We start from the raw sequence: 15,765 nt of genomic DNA on the forward strand, positions 1-15,765 counted from the left end.
GGGGAGGGGTTGGGACGGGATGGGAGGAAGAGAGGTGAGGGGATGGGGCGGGGGCGGACAGAGGGGGGAGGAGGGGGGGGGGTGGACGGAGGGAGGGGAGGAGTTGGCAGGGGAGGGGAGTAGGGGTCGACAGAGGAAGGAATGGGGGCGGACAGAGGGGGGTAGGAGGAGGCCGGGAGATGGGTTGGGAGAAAGTTGGAGGACAAGGCTAGGGACCCAGGAAGGTAGGGGAGGCCGGGACCAGGACAGGGAGGGGAGGGGATGGGAGGCCCGGGACAAGTGGGAGGGATGGGTTGGGACGGAGGGGGTGTGAGGGGCTTCAGGCCATGGCGATCGGTTCAGGCAGCGGGCGGTGGCTTCCGAGGGGCTGGTGGTTCTCCGGGGCCCAACGGGCGGTGTGTAGGCACCGGGTGGGGTGCGGAGGCTCCAGGGACGGGGCCTCGTTGCAGGACGACCGCGCGTCTCTGCGGCGGCAAACCGAGCACTGCCCGGGCCCTAGCCGCGGGACCGCGCATACGCACCGTGGGTGTGGAGACCCGGGGCACCGGTCCCTCGCGGCCCATTGGCCGCAAGAGCCCTGCCCGTCACGGGGGCGGGGCCCGGCGCGAGGCATCCCAGGCATGGCATCGGGTGATGAGCCGGGTCGTGGCATCAGGCGGGTCAGGGGCAATGTGGCGGGTCGGCGGGTAAGTGGGGGGTTGAGGCAGGTGAAGGGGATGGCAGGGTAAGATGAGGTGTGGCGTGGAGGGGCAAGTGGTGGGAGTGGACAGGGTAAGTGGGGGGTAGGGGCAGTGTGGGGTGGCAGCGTAAGATGGGGTGTGGTGGGTGGGGGCCCATTTTTTTTTTTTGTTTTGGGGGGGGGAGTATTGCAGGGAAGTGGGGGGGCGGTGGATGGGCAGTGGTGGGAGGCGTCAGTCAGGGTAAGTGCGGGTCAGGGTTAGTTAGTGGGGTGGTGCAGCTCGGTAAAGTGTGTTTGGTGTGGGTGGGGGCAGTGATGGGGAGATTGCCGATTGAAGGTAGGGGGCAGGGTAAGTGGGGTGGCGTTTGATTGTACAGCCGCAAGGTGTGCGGTGGCGCGATTCTTTGTATGGTTGTGTTTCCAGAGGGGCAGGGTAAAGTGATGCAGCTTCCGGTAGGGGTAGTGTGGGGGTGGCAGGGTAAGTGGGGGGTGTGGGTGGGGCCAGGTTGTGGGGGTGGCAGGGTAAGTTTGGGGTGCAGAGTGGAGCAGTGTGGTGAGGGCAGCAGTAAGTGGGGGTTGCAGGGTAAGCTGGGTTGCGGGGCGAGTGTGGGGTGCAGGGTAAGTGGGATGGGTAGGGGGGGCAAAATAGGTAAGTGGGGGGTAGGAGCAATGTGGGGGTGGCAGGGTAAGTGGGGGTGTGGAGAATAGATGGGAGGGGGTCAGTGGGGCGCAGGTGATCCCTGAGGAGGGGGCAGGAGGTGCTGGGGGTCAGGGGAGTGGAGAGAACCCGGCGGGAACTCAAAGTGGCAGAAGGGCAATGGCCAGTGGGGGAGGAGGAGAGATGGGGCAGTGGCGGGGGAGGTAGGTGGTCACTGGGGAGGGAAAGAGATGAGGGAAGTGGGGGGCCAGGCATCGGCGGCAGGAAGGTTGAGAAGGGGCCGCCCCCTAGTCCTGGCGGCCCCAGCCCCACACCCACACGGGAGGCCTGTGTCTTTGTTTTCCAGCCATGACCACAGGAGCCGGCAGCAGCTTCGGCACCACCTGCTGGTGGGGCTTCTCCCCCGCGCTCGACCTGCAGAGGGAATGTGGGTCCCCCTCGTCACCAGCGTTACGGTAGCACTTGGGAGCCCCACTTACGGACCAGCCCCCCATGGCGCTAGGCGCTGTACAGACCCAGCGCAAAGAAAACCCCTGCCCCAAAGAGCTGACAAGCCAGCTCTTGGCCCCTCCTCATCTTAGGGGTCTGGGGGGGCAGCTTGGGCCCCTCCAGTCTATTCCTCCCGGCCCCTTGTGGGGCAGAGGCAGGATCACGCCTCCCCCCTGTCTATTCCCCCATCCCAGGGGATTGCACCATCTCACAGGGTGGAATCATCCCTTTAAGCGTATTCAAAAATCTAACCCCTCTGGGACATGTGGCATCCTGGTTTTAAATGGAGTGGGGTGGGGCTGGTTATATGGGGACCCCTTGTCTGGTGCTGTGACGCGGCTCCTGTGGGGTGGAGCGCGGGGACTGGTTATACGGGGACCCCACGCCTGGCACTGAGACACAGTCCCTGTGGGGTGAGGAGTGGGTGCTGGTTATTCAGGGACCCCTCGTCTGGACCTGAGACGTGGCCCCTCTGGGGTGGGGCGTGGGGGCTGGTTATATGAGACCCCTCACCCGGCGCTGAGATGCGGCCCCTCTGGGGTGGAGCGCGGGGGCTGGTTATACGGGACCCCTCACCTGGCGCTGACATGCGGCCCCGCTGGGGTGGGGCGTGGGGACTGATTATATGAGACCGCTCACCCGGGGCTGAGATGCAGCCCCTCTGGGGTGGAGCGCGGGGGCTGGTTATACGAGACCCCTCACCCGGCGCTGAGATGCGGCCCCTCTGGGGTGGGGCGCAGGGGCTGGTTATATGAGACCCCTCACCTGGCGCTGAGACGCGGCCCCTCTGGGGTGGAGCGCGGGGGCTGGTTATACGGGACCCCTCGCCCGGTGCTGAGTTGTGGCCCCTCTGGGGTGGGGCTTGGAGGCTGGTTATACGGGACCCCTCGCCTGGTGCTGAGATGCGGCCCCTCTGGGGTGGGGCGCGGGGGCTGGTTATACGGGACCCCTCACCTGGCGCTGAGACGCGGCCCCTCTGGGGTGGGGCGCGGGGGCTGGCTGTACAAGCCCGAGATGCACCCATTCTGTTTTCCTTGCAGGTCTGGAGAGCTCCATGGCCCATCTGTGCCTGTCACAGGACGACCTGCCCGAGCTCAATATCCTGCTGGTGGGCTCCGTCGATGGCCGGCACGTCCTCCAGACCATGAGTCAAGCCCACCGCTGGCCACAGAGGAGGATCAATGTAGGTGTCTCCCCTCCTCAGCTCCCCTCCCTCTCGCCTGGCCCAGGAGTGGAGTGGAGTGATTAGAGCGCAGGAGTGAGCAGTCTCTTGAGAGCTGGGTTCTCTCCCCAGCTCTCGGAGGGGAGTGGGATCTACTGGTTAAAGTGGGGAGGAGGCTGGGAGCCAGGACTCCTGGGTTCCCTCCTCTGCTCAGAGAGGGGAATGGGGTCTAGTGATTAGAGCAACGGGGATCTGGGGGCCAGATCTCTTGGGTTCTATCCTGGCTCTGAAAGGGGGGTGGGATCTAGTGATTAGAGCAGGGGTGGCTGGGAGCCAGGACTCCTGGGTTATCTCCCCGGCTCTGAGAGGGGAGTGGGGTCTAGTGGCTAGAGCAGGGGGGCCTGGGAGCCAGGACTCCTGGGTTCCCTCCTCTGCTCAGGGAGGGGAATGGGGTCTAGTGATTAGAGCAGCGGGGATCTGGGGGCAGATCTCTTGGGTTCTTTCCTGGCTCTGAAAGAGGGATGGGGTCTAGTGGCTAGAGCAGGGGGGGCTCGGAGCCAGGACTCCTGGGTTCTATCCCCAGCTATGCCCCATTGTCAAGCCTGCCCCGCATTTGGGAAGGGCTTGGAGATCCCCAGTGCAGGTGCCCCAGCCCAGGCATGTTGCCGGGGTCGGCAGAGGCTGCAGCAACAGCTCTGCCAGCGAGGGCCATGGTGGTACCTGCCCGCGAGCCATTTCTGAGCTGGTGTCAGGACTCATCAGGCTGACAGGCGAGACGGGGACGGTTTATTCTGCGGGGCATCCGGAGGCTGGCGGTACGTGTGGCACGGGGGGTGAGGGGAGAGTGAGCGTGGGGAGAGGTCCGTTCTGGCTGCCAGGCCCCCTCCCGCAGCCCCCCAGTGCCTCTTATGTAAACGCCTCCCAGGACTCCCCCCTGTGCCAGAGGATCTCCCCGCCACTCGCTGTGCCCCCTACAAATCGCCTGGGCCCCAGGCTGGCAGAGGGATGTGGGGGGCATGGGGCTTCAGTACCCACAGGGTTATTCCGAGGGGAGAGAGGGTATGGAAGGGAAGCGTGAGGAGAAATCTTGGGGGTTCTGCAGTTACAACTGACCCATGGTACCCCTGCTGGGAGAGGTGGGGCTGAAGGAGGCAGGAGCCCCCCGCCCACACAGCCGGCACTCCTGCCCCTGCTCCCCACAGAACCCCTTGCTGGGAGACATGGGGCTAGGGTCACCGGGAGTCCCCCCACAGCCGGTGCTCCTGCCCTGCTCCCCCACAGCGCCCCCTGCTGGGATGCATGGGGCTGGGGTCGCTGGGACCTGCCCCCCCATAGCCAGCGCTCCTGCCCTGCTCCCCTACAGTGCCCCCTGCTGGGAGAGGTGAGGCTGGAGTCGCCAGGAGTTCCCGGTTTCACAAGCCGAGCTCTTTACTGCAGCAAGAGTGGCAGTCTGGCCTAGTGGGTTTCATGAGCAAAGTCAGGGCTGTAACGTAGAAACATTTATATCAGGGGGATCTCAAAGGTCCCCACAGGCTTTTCATTGTCTATGGAAGGTTCCCTCACGTGGCGCTGGGCTGCGGCCCCTCTGGGTCGGGGGCTGAGTATACGGGGACCCCTTGCCCGGTGTGGAGACAGGGCCCCTCTGGGAGGGGGGAACCTATAACGCCTACCTCTGTATGGACGTCAGCTTTTCCCAGGGCTTCTCAGCTTGTTTTCCTTCCCTCTTCTCAGTTCTACATCGTGGAGAATAACCTTGAGGCGGTGGGTCGGCAGCTGCTTTTCCTCAGCCTCGCCCTGGAGTCTCCGGAGAAAATGGGTCTGCAAGGTAAAGGTCACGAAATCCCTGGCTCTGACCACTAGACCCTGCTCCCTACTGGCCTCCCCTGCGCTAACCAGAGCTGGGCTAGAACCCAGGAGTCCGGGCTCCCAGTACCGAGGACGGAGGTGGGGAGACAGTGTCTGATGGCAGCACTCTCCTCTCCGCTCCGCAGAGAAGAGTGAGATGTTCCTGGAGCTGCTGGGGAACAGCCTGATCCGCAGCCCGACAGCCGCCTACCTGCAGGAGAAATCGGACCTGTTCATCCGTTACGTCACCGATCCGGACTTCCAGCAGTGCCACCTGGGGGCCGTGGACCTGTCGGCTCTGAAGGTGGGTCCCCACCACTTCCCACCATGGCCACCGGCCTTCCCGTGTACTGGGGCTGACCCCTGCAGTGCTCTGACCCCCTCCGTCTAGCGGTTAGAGCGGATGTGGCGCTTGGGCTGCTGGGAAATAAAACACCACCACCGTGCTTTGTGGGAGCTGTAGTTCATGTGCCTTATGCTCCCATTATCCTCTGTGGGCCAGGCTCCTGCGCCAGACTACATCTCCCAAGATGCACCATGATCTCACTGGGTAGGGCAAGTGCATCATGGCAGTGATGTGGCTGCACTGCATCATGGGAGTTGTAGTCCCATAAACATAAAATCGTCCCTGATAATGTTTGCAGAGGCGACTAACTGGGGGCGAGGGGAATAAAGCAGAGGCCGAGTCAGGGACACGGGGCTATGGGGGTTGCTGGGGAAGCTGGGCGCCAGCCACCAGCCTGCCCTTTCCTATGGCGACATGTCAGCGTGTCTGTCTGGGACCAGAGAACGCTGGCCGCATGCACAGGCTGCGGGTCGCCCTCCTGGGCAGCCAGGACTCTGGGAAAGATTTGGGGTTGTGGTGGAGAATCAGCCACACTTGAGCTCCCCGGTTGGCGCTGGGGCCAAAGGGCTAACGGGCTCCTGGGATACATCAACCAGGGATCCCCGAGTGGGAGCAGAGAGGATGTCTGGCCTCTGGATCTGGCCCTGGGGCGATGCTGCGGGAATCCTGTGCCCAGTTCTGGAGCCTGCAGTTCCAGGAGGAGGTGGCAAAATGGCAGAGGGGCTGGAGAAGAGCCACGGAGATGATTGAAGGGTTAGAAAGCCTGCCAGAGGGTGAGAGACACCAGGAGCTCCAGCTGTGTCACTGAGCACAGAGACAGTTCAGGGGGGACTCAATCCCCAGGTCTAGGGACCGACACGGGGAACAAATATTTAATAACGGGCTCCTCAGTCGAGCAGAGGAAGGTCTAAAACGATCCATGGGCTGGAAGGTGAAGCTAGATACGTTCAGGCAAGCGTACTTTTTAATGATGAGAGTTATTAACCATTAAATGGATTTACCAAGAGTCACTGACAACTTTAAATCTAGCTTGGCTGACGCTGGGAAAGCTCTGCCCTGGGAATTATCATGGGGCTGGTCTCTGGCCTGGTCTATACAGGGGTTCAGACTAGGTTCCACTGTCCCCTTTGGTCTTGGAGTCTATGAATCGATGGTCTGGTCAGGGAGCCTGGCTGCTCCCAGATGCATGCTGCTCCTACCCAGAGAAGAGACCACGGTGCATCCTGGGAGACATAGTCCAATCTATGAGCCTGGGACTGGAGCATGAGGTACCCCAACTACATCACCCATGATACACTGCTGCCATAGTGCTGCCATGCGACATATCTCTGTTACCTAGAGGGGAGACTGGTGCATCCTGGGGGACGTAGTCTAACTAGAGAGCCTGACCTATTAGAGGAGAATGTCACTCTGAGGCACCAGAGCTACATCTCCTATGATGCACCAGTGCTGCAGGTAGGCCATAATGCACGTGTGTCCTACCTAGAGGTGGTACCATGAGGCATCCTGGGAGACGCAGTCCAACAAGGGAGGTCATCCCATGGAGGGCTGTGGGGTCTTGAGGCCCCTGAACTACAACCCCCATGATGCATTGCTTCCCCTACCTCAAGGCAGTACCATGGTGTATCCTGAGAGATGTAGCCAAACTTGCAATCTGAGCCATACAGGAGAGCGGGAGACACTTGAACTACATCTCCCATGCTGCACTGGAAACTCACATTTTCGGGGCAGGGAGGAAGCCCCCACTTTCTACTTCTCTCCCCTCCTCCCCCACGCTTGGATTGAGGATCCTGAGGCTGCGACAGCTCCTGGCCTGAGACAGCTCGGACAGGAGGCCCCTCGTGTCAGCCTCCAGAGCTTGTGGGTTCGGTCCCCCCGCCGGCCCACGTGGGGTCAGGTTCTGCACAGAGACACCCAGAGAACAAGGAGAGGGGCTGAGAGATGTGGAGGGTGGGGGTGGTGCTGAGGGATTGGGAGCAGTGTGAGCCCCCCACCCCGCAGAGGTGGCGCTGCACCAGTCACAGCAGTGGGCCCGTGTACCTTGGTTATCCTGCCTCCCACCAGCCCAGCTGAGCCCAGGGACTCCAGTATCCCCATGTCCTGCGGCTCTGGGTCAGACCTAGGAGGACTGTGAGCTAATGGCTAGAGCGGGAGGTTGAGAGCCAGGACTCCTGGGTTCTGTCCCTGCTTCAGTCACTCTGTGAGCTTAGTGGCATTTTGCAGGCCCGCTTTGTGCCTCAGTTTCCCCACTGCAGCGTGAGGGTGACGACCCAGGCTGCGGGGTGGCTCTCGGGGCGAAATATCTCACCCTCCACCCTCCCGTTGCTCTTTGTCCAACAGTTCAAGGAGCGGGATCAGCTGGAGAGCATCTTCCGCTTCTGGCGGAACCCGGACCCGCAGGCCTTCCCGATCGCCCGGCTCTGGGACCTGCGGGTCCGGCAGTACCTGGGCACCCGTTACGACGCCCGCCGCGGCGTGTGTGACTGGGACCTCACCATGAAGCTGCACGAACGTGGGGTGAGCCCTGGGAGCCTGTGGAGCGGTGGGCACTGCTGGGGGTGGGCGGGGAGGGGGGCGAGCTTCCTGCTGGGTTCAGCCCTAGGGGGCGCTGGGCTTCAGGGGGCTCAGCAGGGGGCGCTCTCCCCTGGCATTCAGGGCTGGCCCCAGGCCCCAGGGTGGTGCCAGGGAGCACTGGCCAAGCTGCGTTCCAGGCTGGCTATGGGAGGGCCTGTCTAGCAGCCCCCGGCAGGTGATTCTCACCACTCTTTCCCCCACCCCTTGCAGGCCAGAGCGATCAACGGGCGGGAGTTCTCCCGGTGGCGGGACACGGGAGTGGCCTTCGAGCTGCGGGAGGGTGTCTACCACATCCCCAACAAAACCTTGGCCTCCGGGAGGCTCCTGAGACATGTGAGCAGCAGGGCGGCTGTGGGGTGGACCCCAAGGTGGAGAGCTGGAGCCTGAGGGCGAAGAGTGACAGGGGAGGCCGGAGAAGAGAAGCTTCCGTGACCCAAGGGGAGGGGAGTGAAGATTGTTTCAGTGGGGAGAGCCAGAGAGAGCCTGGGCCAGGGGGGCTGGAAGGGGGTGGAGGTCGCAGGTGGGGGAGTTGGAAGGGGCCTGCCGTAGGCCGAGGGGCTGGAAGAGGGCAGAGGTTGCAAGTGGGGGAGTTGGAAGGGGCCTGCCATAGTCTGGGGGGATGGTGGGGAAGGGTCTCAGATGGGGGGGCTGGAGGGGGCTGCCGTACTCCCAGAGGGGATCTGGAGGGATCTGTCTCCCCAGGTGGGTAACACCCTGTCTCCCCCCGCCCAGAAGGGGGAGCTGGTGCCTGCCCGGGGGTACTGGGGCGACATTGGCACAGGGCCATACCTCCCCTTCGGGATCGAGTCCGAGGAACCAAGTCTGCTGAAAACCGTCAACGGGATCCCCGCCAAGGTAGGGGTCCCCTTGTGGGGGGCAGGGCCATCGAGGAGAGGGATGATCTGGCGGGGGGAAAGAATTGTAGAGCCCTGAACCCGGGGTGGGGGCGGGAGGAGAATCGGGGAGCCCTGATCTCGGGAGGGGGAGAGAGAATCGGGGAGCACCGATCCTGGGGGTGGGGAGAGAATTGGGGAGCCCCGATCCCAGGGGGGTGCGGGGGAAGAATCGGGGAGCCCCAATCCTGGGGGGGGCAGGAGAGAATCGGGGAGCCCTGATCCCAGGAGCGGGGGAAGAATTGGGGAGCACCAATCCTGGGAGGGGACAGGAGAGAATCGGGGATCCCTGATCTGCAGGGGATGAGGCAGGATTGGGGGATCCCTCCTCACCTCTCTTCCCTCCGCGTTGCCAGACTGCCCAGGAAATCTCCTTGTACAATGTCACGTCCCTGTTCCACGAACTGGCAGCCCAGGCCCCCTACATCCCCCCGCCGCCCACCCCAGAGGGGGCCAGTGGGGCTGCCCTGGCCCAGGAGAGCCCCACCCCGAATCCAGATCCGGACCTGCAGGATCATAGTGAGTCCTTGTGCCAGGGGAGGGGGGAGTGTTGGGGGGGGGAGATTCCACTCCCGGCTCCGTGTGTCTGTCCTGCAGCCCCGGGGTCCCTCACACTGACATTGAGACCCCCCAGTCTCACAGCTCCCTGCAGTGCTGGGGCTCCCGGCCCTTCCCCCGTGGGGAGGGGACCCCCAGCCTCACAGCCTGTCCCCTCACAGCCCCCCCAATACTAGGGGTCCCTCGCAGTCCAGCCCTGGAACCCCACAGATGGGGGGGATTCCCTCCCCCCAGGTCCCGGCCCCATGCTGATCAGTGTCAGTTTCCCTCCACCCCACCCCAGAGGCTGCCTGCCCCGGGCCCGTCCTGATTCACTTCCTGCCGCTCGGCTGCACAGCTCGGCTGCCCTGCAAGAACCAGTATCACCAGCGCTTCCACCTGCTCTTCTTCTCCTGCAGGTAGGGGGCGGCCAGCTGGACGCCGGGGTTCGGCCTGGCTCGTGGGAGGGGGTCTGGTGGTTAGAGCGGGGAAGGGGGCTGGGAGCCAGGACATCGAGGGTTCTGCCTGGCTCGGGGAGGGGGCTCTGGTGGTTAGAGCGGGGAGGGGGTGTGAGCCTGAAGGCCGGTTCTGCCTGGCTCGGAGTGGCAAGGGGGTCCTAGTGTAGAGCGGGTAGGGCGCCAGCTGACTGCCGAGGTTCCGCCTGGCTGGGCAGGAGAGGAGGGAGTGTTGGAGCAGGAGGCTGAGCCAGACTCCTGGGTTCGGACATGCTGGGAGGGAGGGGTCGGTGGTTAGAGCAGGGGTCCACTGGGAGCCCGGACCCTGGTCCCATCCCTGCTCATGGGAGGTTGAGAAGAAGGCCCCTGACTCCACTGCCTCCCCCAACCTTCCAGCCCGTCGCGCGCCTGCAAGACGCCCCCTCCTTGTCTTCCAGCAGGCAGCACACCCTGACCCGACTGCAGCTGTACGGCCTCCCAAGGCTACGAATCAATACACTGAGCTAACAGGTAAGTCCAGCGAGGGTGTGCGTGGGGCAGATTCAGCCCCCCCCCCCTCGTCTAACCACCCCTGCGTGTTCCCACACGCCTCCCGATCGTGCGCAAGGAGGCAGGCGGATCCTCTGCCCGTGAACGGCCATGCCGCAGGAGCCGGCTGCGCCGGTGCGGTAGACAGCCCGAGGGTACAACACCTAGCCTGGACCGCTTCCACACAGGGAGAGGGGCCCGGACCCCGCTTCCCCCTCCTGCTCCGATGGCCCCCCCAGACGATGGACGCCCAACACAGAGCCCCTCCGGTCGCCCGTTGCCGCACCTGGGATGAGGGGTTAAGAGTGGACTGGAAAAATAAAATCCCCCTCACCCCAGAACGTCGGCTGTTTGGGTGTTTGTTCTGCTGCAGGGAGCGGGCCAGGGTTCAGTATGGGGGGGACAGTGGGGGCACTGGCGTGGCGACTGGGCTGGGAGTCAAGAGGGGCAAAGGCATAGGGGGCACGAAGCTCAGGGACCAGGCCAGGGTTGTGGGGCAGCTGAGCGCAGAACCGGTGGGGCGGGCGGGGGAAGTCAGTGAGGGGGGGGTAGTGGGGGGCACTGGCCGCAGGACGGGCCAGGGGGTCCGGAGGGATGAACGTTCAGTGGGGGCAATAGGCTGCAGGGGACCGGCTGGAGGGTCAGTGAGGCAGGTCAGTGGGCACTGGCTGCGGGGACAGGCTAGGGGGGTCAGTGATGGTGGGGTCCAAGTGGGGCGCGGGCTGCAGGACGGCTGGGGGGTCAATGAGGGTGGGGCAGTGGGGGGCACTTGGCTGCAGGGACTGGGCAGGGGGGTCAGTGAGGGGTGGGGGTCAGTAGGGGGCTGTGATGTTCCCCTGGTGTTACCCGACCGGTGACCTGCTCGGTCACTCCAGCCCTCGACCCTGGGAGCCAGCCCCACCCTGCTCCGCTGGGAGACTCCCACCCCTGGGCTGCTCCTGCACGGCCTCTGGCGTGTGAGCGGCTCCCAGCTCCGGGAGTGAGCACTATGGGCAGCCGCTGCTTGGACTGTGCAACCAAATGTCACCGGCCGGTATCTCCGGTCCCAGACACCCCTGGGAACCTCCATCCTGCAGTGCCCAGTTCTGCCGCTGGACGCCGCAGGCTTATAGGGGTTCATCTATTTAACAAAGAAGCTGACACGTTCCAGGCTTGTTCTGCCAACGAGAGACTCGAACGCGCCTCACACCAAACGCGCTGCTTCCGGGAGAATAACCCAACAGATTTATTACCTAGAGTGATGGATTGAAGTGATTATAAGTCAAAGCACCACAAGTCGGATTTGCTCAAATGAAATAAAAGCGAAACGCCTTCTACGCTGATCATAACACTTTCAGTGCCCTTACAAACGTAGATGCTTCTCCTGGATGCCCTTCAGCCAGGCGCTCCACTTCGATCAGCGCTTCCGTCGCTGGGTGGTAGTGTCTGGAGATGGAGGTGGAAGAGAGAGAGCAGGGAAAACGTCTCTCCCTTTTATCATGTCCTTTCTTCCCTCTTGGCTTTGCCGCCTCCCACTTCAGAGTCAGGTGAGCGTTACCCCATCGCAGTCCCACACTGACCAAACGATGGGGGTGTGACGAAGTGGGAACGTTCTTAATGTTTTCTTTGAATACTGGGTGGGTGCCTCGGTTTCCCCTATGCAATTCTCAAGTATCTAAGTGGTGGGATAAGGGGGTGTGGTTGTTGCAGAGCCCTAGGCAGGTGTGATGGTGTCTGCACAGAGAATGGCCGACACCCTGTCTCCTGGTGGCCTGGACCCAGCCCCTGCACGGTGCCAACTGAAGGTGTTGGAGAACAAAGAGATCAGGTGGCCTCCTGGCCCGGGAAAGAGACAAAAGCCAGAGGAGGGGCTGGGGAGTTTCAGTTTGGAGCTGGTTGGGGACATGGGGGGAGTCCCAGGGCTGGGGTCTAAGCTCCCTGCCCCCTAAGATGGACCTGAGTGAGGGGGTTTTATTCTCTGTACCTACAAGCTCTGCTTGGGACTGTGTTCCTCTCATCTAATAAACCTTCTGTTTTACTGGCTGGCTGAGAGTTCTGGTGAGTCGCAGGAAGTGGGGCTGCAGGGCCCTGACTCCCCCACACCCCGTGACAGGGGGTGACTCACTCGAGGGTGTAACACAGGGGTCGCTAACCCGTGGCTCCAGAGCCACATGCGGCTCCTCAGAAGTTAATAGGCAACTCCTTGTACAGGGACCGACTCCGGGACTGGAGCTACAGGCCCCAACTTTCCAATGTGCCAGGGGGTGCTCACCACTCAACCGCTGACTCTGCCCCCCACTCCACCCCTTCCCTCCCCTGAGCCTGCTGTGCCATGCGGGAGTAACTATGACTCTCTTCGGCTGTGTCAAGAGTCTAGTTACAGGGCTGCGGCTTTGAGACCTCAACCTCCCCATGATCCCTCTGGACAGCTCTTGGGTGACGAGTTGACTAACTGAGGCTCAGCTGCTTCGCTGTCGCGATCCTATTGTTCTGGTTCACCAGCCAGACAGTAGAATTCGACGGTGGAAAACCATAAAACGATGGCGGCACTAGATGATACTCGAACAAGCCTGTGTCGAAGGGCTAATTCGACTCAACTAAATAAAAAGATTGTACCTTGGGGCAGGTGCATCTTTCGACCCAGTGAGCCCCGGCTCCATATCTGTCATAAGTAGATAGCTAAGGGTTAATGTTTCTTTTACTTGTAAAGGGTTAACAAAGGGAACCAAACACCTGACCAGAGGACCAATCAGGAAACTGGATTTTTCAAAGTCAGGGAGGGAATTTTTGGGGGTCTGAGTCTTTTGTCTGTCTCTCAGCTATGAGAAGGTTCTTTCTATCTTCTAATCTTCTGTTTCCAAATTGTAAGTACAGGTAGAAAAACAATATAGGCTTTTATGTTGTTTTGGTTGTATTTACATGTGTGCATGTGTGTGTGACTGTGGTGTGTGTCTTGCTGCCCTGGTTGTGTGTGTGTCCCTGTGTGGTGTCGTCCTGTCATCAGGGTCTGGTGTGTCCGTGATGTGTGTGTGATTGTCCCTGTGTGTGTCCCTGTGCATCCAGGACATCTGGTGTGTCCTTGTGTGTGTGTTGTCCCTGTAGAGTCCAGGGTCTCTGTGTTGTGTGTCCTGTGTGTGTCCCTGTGCTCCAGGTCTGTGTGTGTTGTGTGTCCCTAGTGCGTCCAGGTCTCTCGTGTGTTGTGTCACTGGTGTGTGTCCCTGTGATCAGGTCTCTGTGTGTGTGTGGCACTGCGTATGTGTCTCTGTTGCCCCTTGGTGTGTGTGTGTCACCTGTGAGGTGTCTGTGTCACTGTGTCCCTTACACACCAGGGGGAGTGTGTGTGGGTCCCTGCCCGTTCCTGGCTGTTTTGTGTGTGTGTGTGTCGTGTGTGTGTCCCTGTGTGCCCAGGTTGTATGTGTTCCCTGTTGCGTCTTCCAGGTCTCTGGTGTGTGTCACCGTGTGTGTTCCCTGTGCATCCAGGTCTCTGTGTGTGTGTGACTGCGTATGTATACGTGACTGCGTATGTTATCATTGGTTTTAGTACGGCGCTATGTTCCTGCATTTGATCGCGTTATTTGTTTGGCAATTTTTGTTTTTATTTGTTCTGCCATCAATTTTGGTCTTTGCCCGGAAAGAAATGCATTGAAGCAGGCTCGTTGAGCGTCGCGAACCGTCGACCTCTTATGTTTCCCCGTTGCAGATCTTTCTTTGGGCTGACGATTTCAATTTGCCTCTTGAATTTCATTTACCGTCGGAGTGGCATTCTCTGTTTGAGTGTCCACTTTTGGTGTTAATTCGCTTTCTCACATATCTCCGAAGATCAGTCAACCGATTTCCTTCAGTTGGTTTCCCTTTGCATTTAGGAATAGTTGGCAGGAGGATAACTTTGATTTGTTACTAGGAACATTGAGCTCAACGGCTCTTCACCTGTGATGTTCGTTTTGAGAATGTTGACGTCAGAGCACTTTGGTTCTACCGCCGGGTCACCAAGAGGACTAGGGTGTTTCATTAGGTAGTTGTATTATAGTTTTCGTGTGATTCCATATTATACACCTCTACCTCAATTAACGCTGGTCCTGGGAGCAAAAAATAATTTTGTTGTCTCTCTGGTGCCCCGGTTATCTGATCCTTTTTTGCGGTATAGAGATCTAAACACGGCCTGTGTATAAGTAGCTAGTTAAGGGTTAATTTTCTATTTACCTGTAAGAGATGACAAAGGAACAAACAACCTGACCAGAGGACAATCAGAGACTGGATTTTTTTTTAAAAGTCAGAGGCGGAATTGTGTACTTCTGGGGCTTTCTTGTTTCTCCCGGTATGGAGGAAACGATTTCCTTGCCTAACTCGTTGTTTTGATTATGCCAAGGTGGGTGTACATGAGGAATAATAGTGGGTGATTGGCTGGTGTGTGTCGTGTTGTAATTGTGTTTAGCGTGCTGGACTGGTTTATGGGTCTATCTTTAATCAGACCGTTTCATTATTTTCTTATAGCCAAGCGTGCGTGTATTTTCTATCCTTTATGTTCGGTATTGTTCTTTTTATATAAAGTTTTCTAAACCTGGTTTTGAGGTTTTTGGTTTTTTTCTCTTGTGTCAGGGAAAGGGAGTTAGAAAATTCATTTTATATTAGTTTACTAGATTTCGAAGGGCATCGCCTCGCATGGGGGGTGATTTCCTTCTTTTTGTTTTGGCTTTCAAGGAGTTAAGTACTTGCATGCCAGGCCTGCTGGGGAGGGAGCGGGGGGCAGATAACGAGACAGGGATAAGGTTTCCGTTTGAGATAGGGAGACGCAGGGTCTGGGGTCTTGGGGGTCCTTCCCAGGAAAGTGGGGGGGAAGACGAGGGGGTTGACCCCAAGGAATTTGGGGAACCAGGCTGTTAGAGGCCTAATCTGATATCTGGTGGCAGTGAAGTAGATCCAACCTGGTATAAGTTGGGGGAGGTTCCCAGCTTAACATCAGAGGTTGAACTCTAAGTCCAGAATCTGAGGAAGACTGGTTTCCAAGGCTGCTACTCTGAAACAAATCACTTACCGCATTATAGGTAAACTGCGTTATATCGAACTGTTGATTTGACTCCATCGGAGCATGCAGCGCCTCCCTTCCCGGAGCACTGATTTACATGTTATATCCGACACTTCATGTTATATCGGGTTTGGGTTTTATGGGTGGTAGAGGGTGCTGTTCTCACCGCTTCTTCAGTCGGCTTTTCCACGCCGATTTATACTTATGTTTCGCTCCTTCGAACCCTCAGAGTCCAATTCTCTTACAAAGATATTTCAGGTCACGGGCATGCCACAGGATGGCTCAGCACTCTCTATGAGTGCACTGTTCATATATATCGTATGTAGACTTGACAAATTCTTTTGTTTCATTTGTATAATTTGTGTGTACTGCCATCAAGATATGTACATTGTGTGTTGTGAGGTTGTAAGTACCCATCGATGCTATAGGATTGTCTGTCCTGCTGGGTTCGGATAATTATCTTAGGCATCTTTCCCATTCTGAACCTTACGGTCCAAAATGTGGGTGCCTAGCATGAACTCCAAGGCTTTAATTACCAGCTTGGATCTTATCTCGCTGCCCTAGACAGGCTTACAGCGCCTGCCTCGCTCTGGTCCC

At 59.6% G+C, this 15,765-nt stretch overlaps 1 protein-coding gene across 1 annotated transcript; it reads left to right on the forward strand.

The window, feature by feature from the left end:
* Nucleotides 1-1,432: 1,432 nt before the first annotated feature.
* On the forward strand, nt 1,433-9,606 carry DNAAF3 (dynein axonemal assembly factor 3). The gene is made up of 9 exons (XM_032806407.2): nt 1,433-1,764; nt 2,867-3,009; nt 4,720-4,813; nt 4,980-5,137; nt 7,520-7,696; nt 7,964-8,086; nt 8,486-8,608; nt 9,003-9,165; nt 9,488-9,606. Exons 1-9 carry the CDS (start codon nt 1,686-1,688, stop codon nt 9,604-9,606), a joined length of 1,179 nt encoding a protein of 392 aa, XP_032662298.2. The 5' UTR covers nt 1,433-1,685.
* Nucleotides 9,607-15,765: the final 6,159 nt, after the last annotated feature.

The sequence above is a fragment of the Chelonoidis abingdonii genome, chromosome 11 (assembly GCF_003597395.2).
Source record: "Chelonoidis abingdonii isolate Lonesome George chromosome 11, CheloAbing_2.0, whole genome shotgun sequence".
NCBI lineage: Eukaryota > Metazoa > Chordata > Testudines > Testudinidae > Chelonoidis > Chelonoidis abingdonii.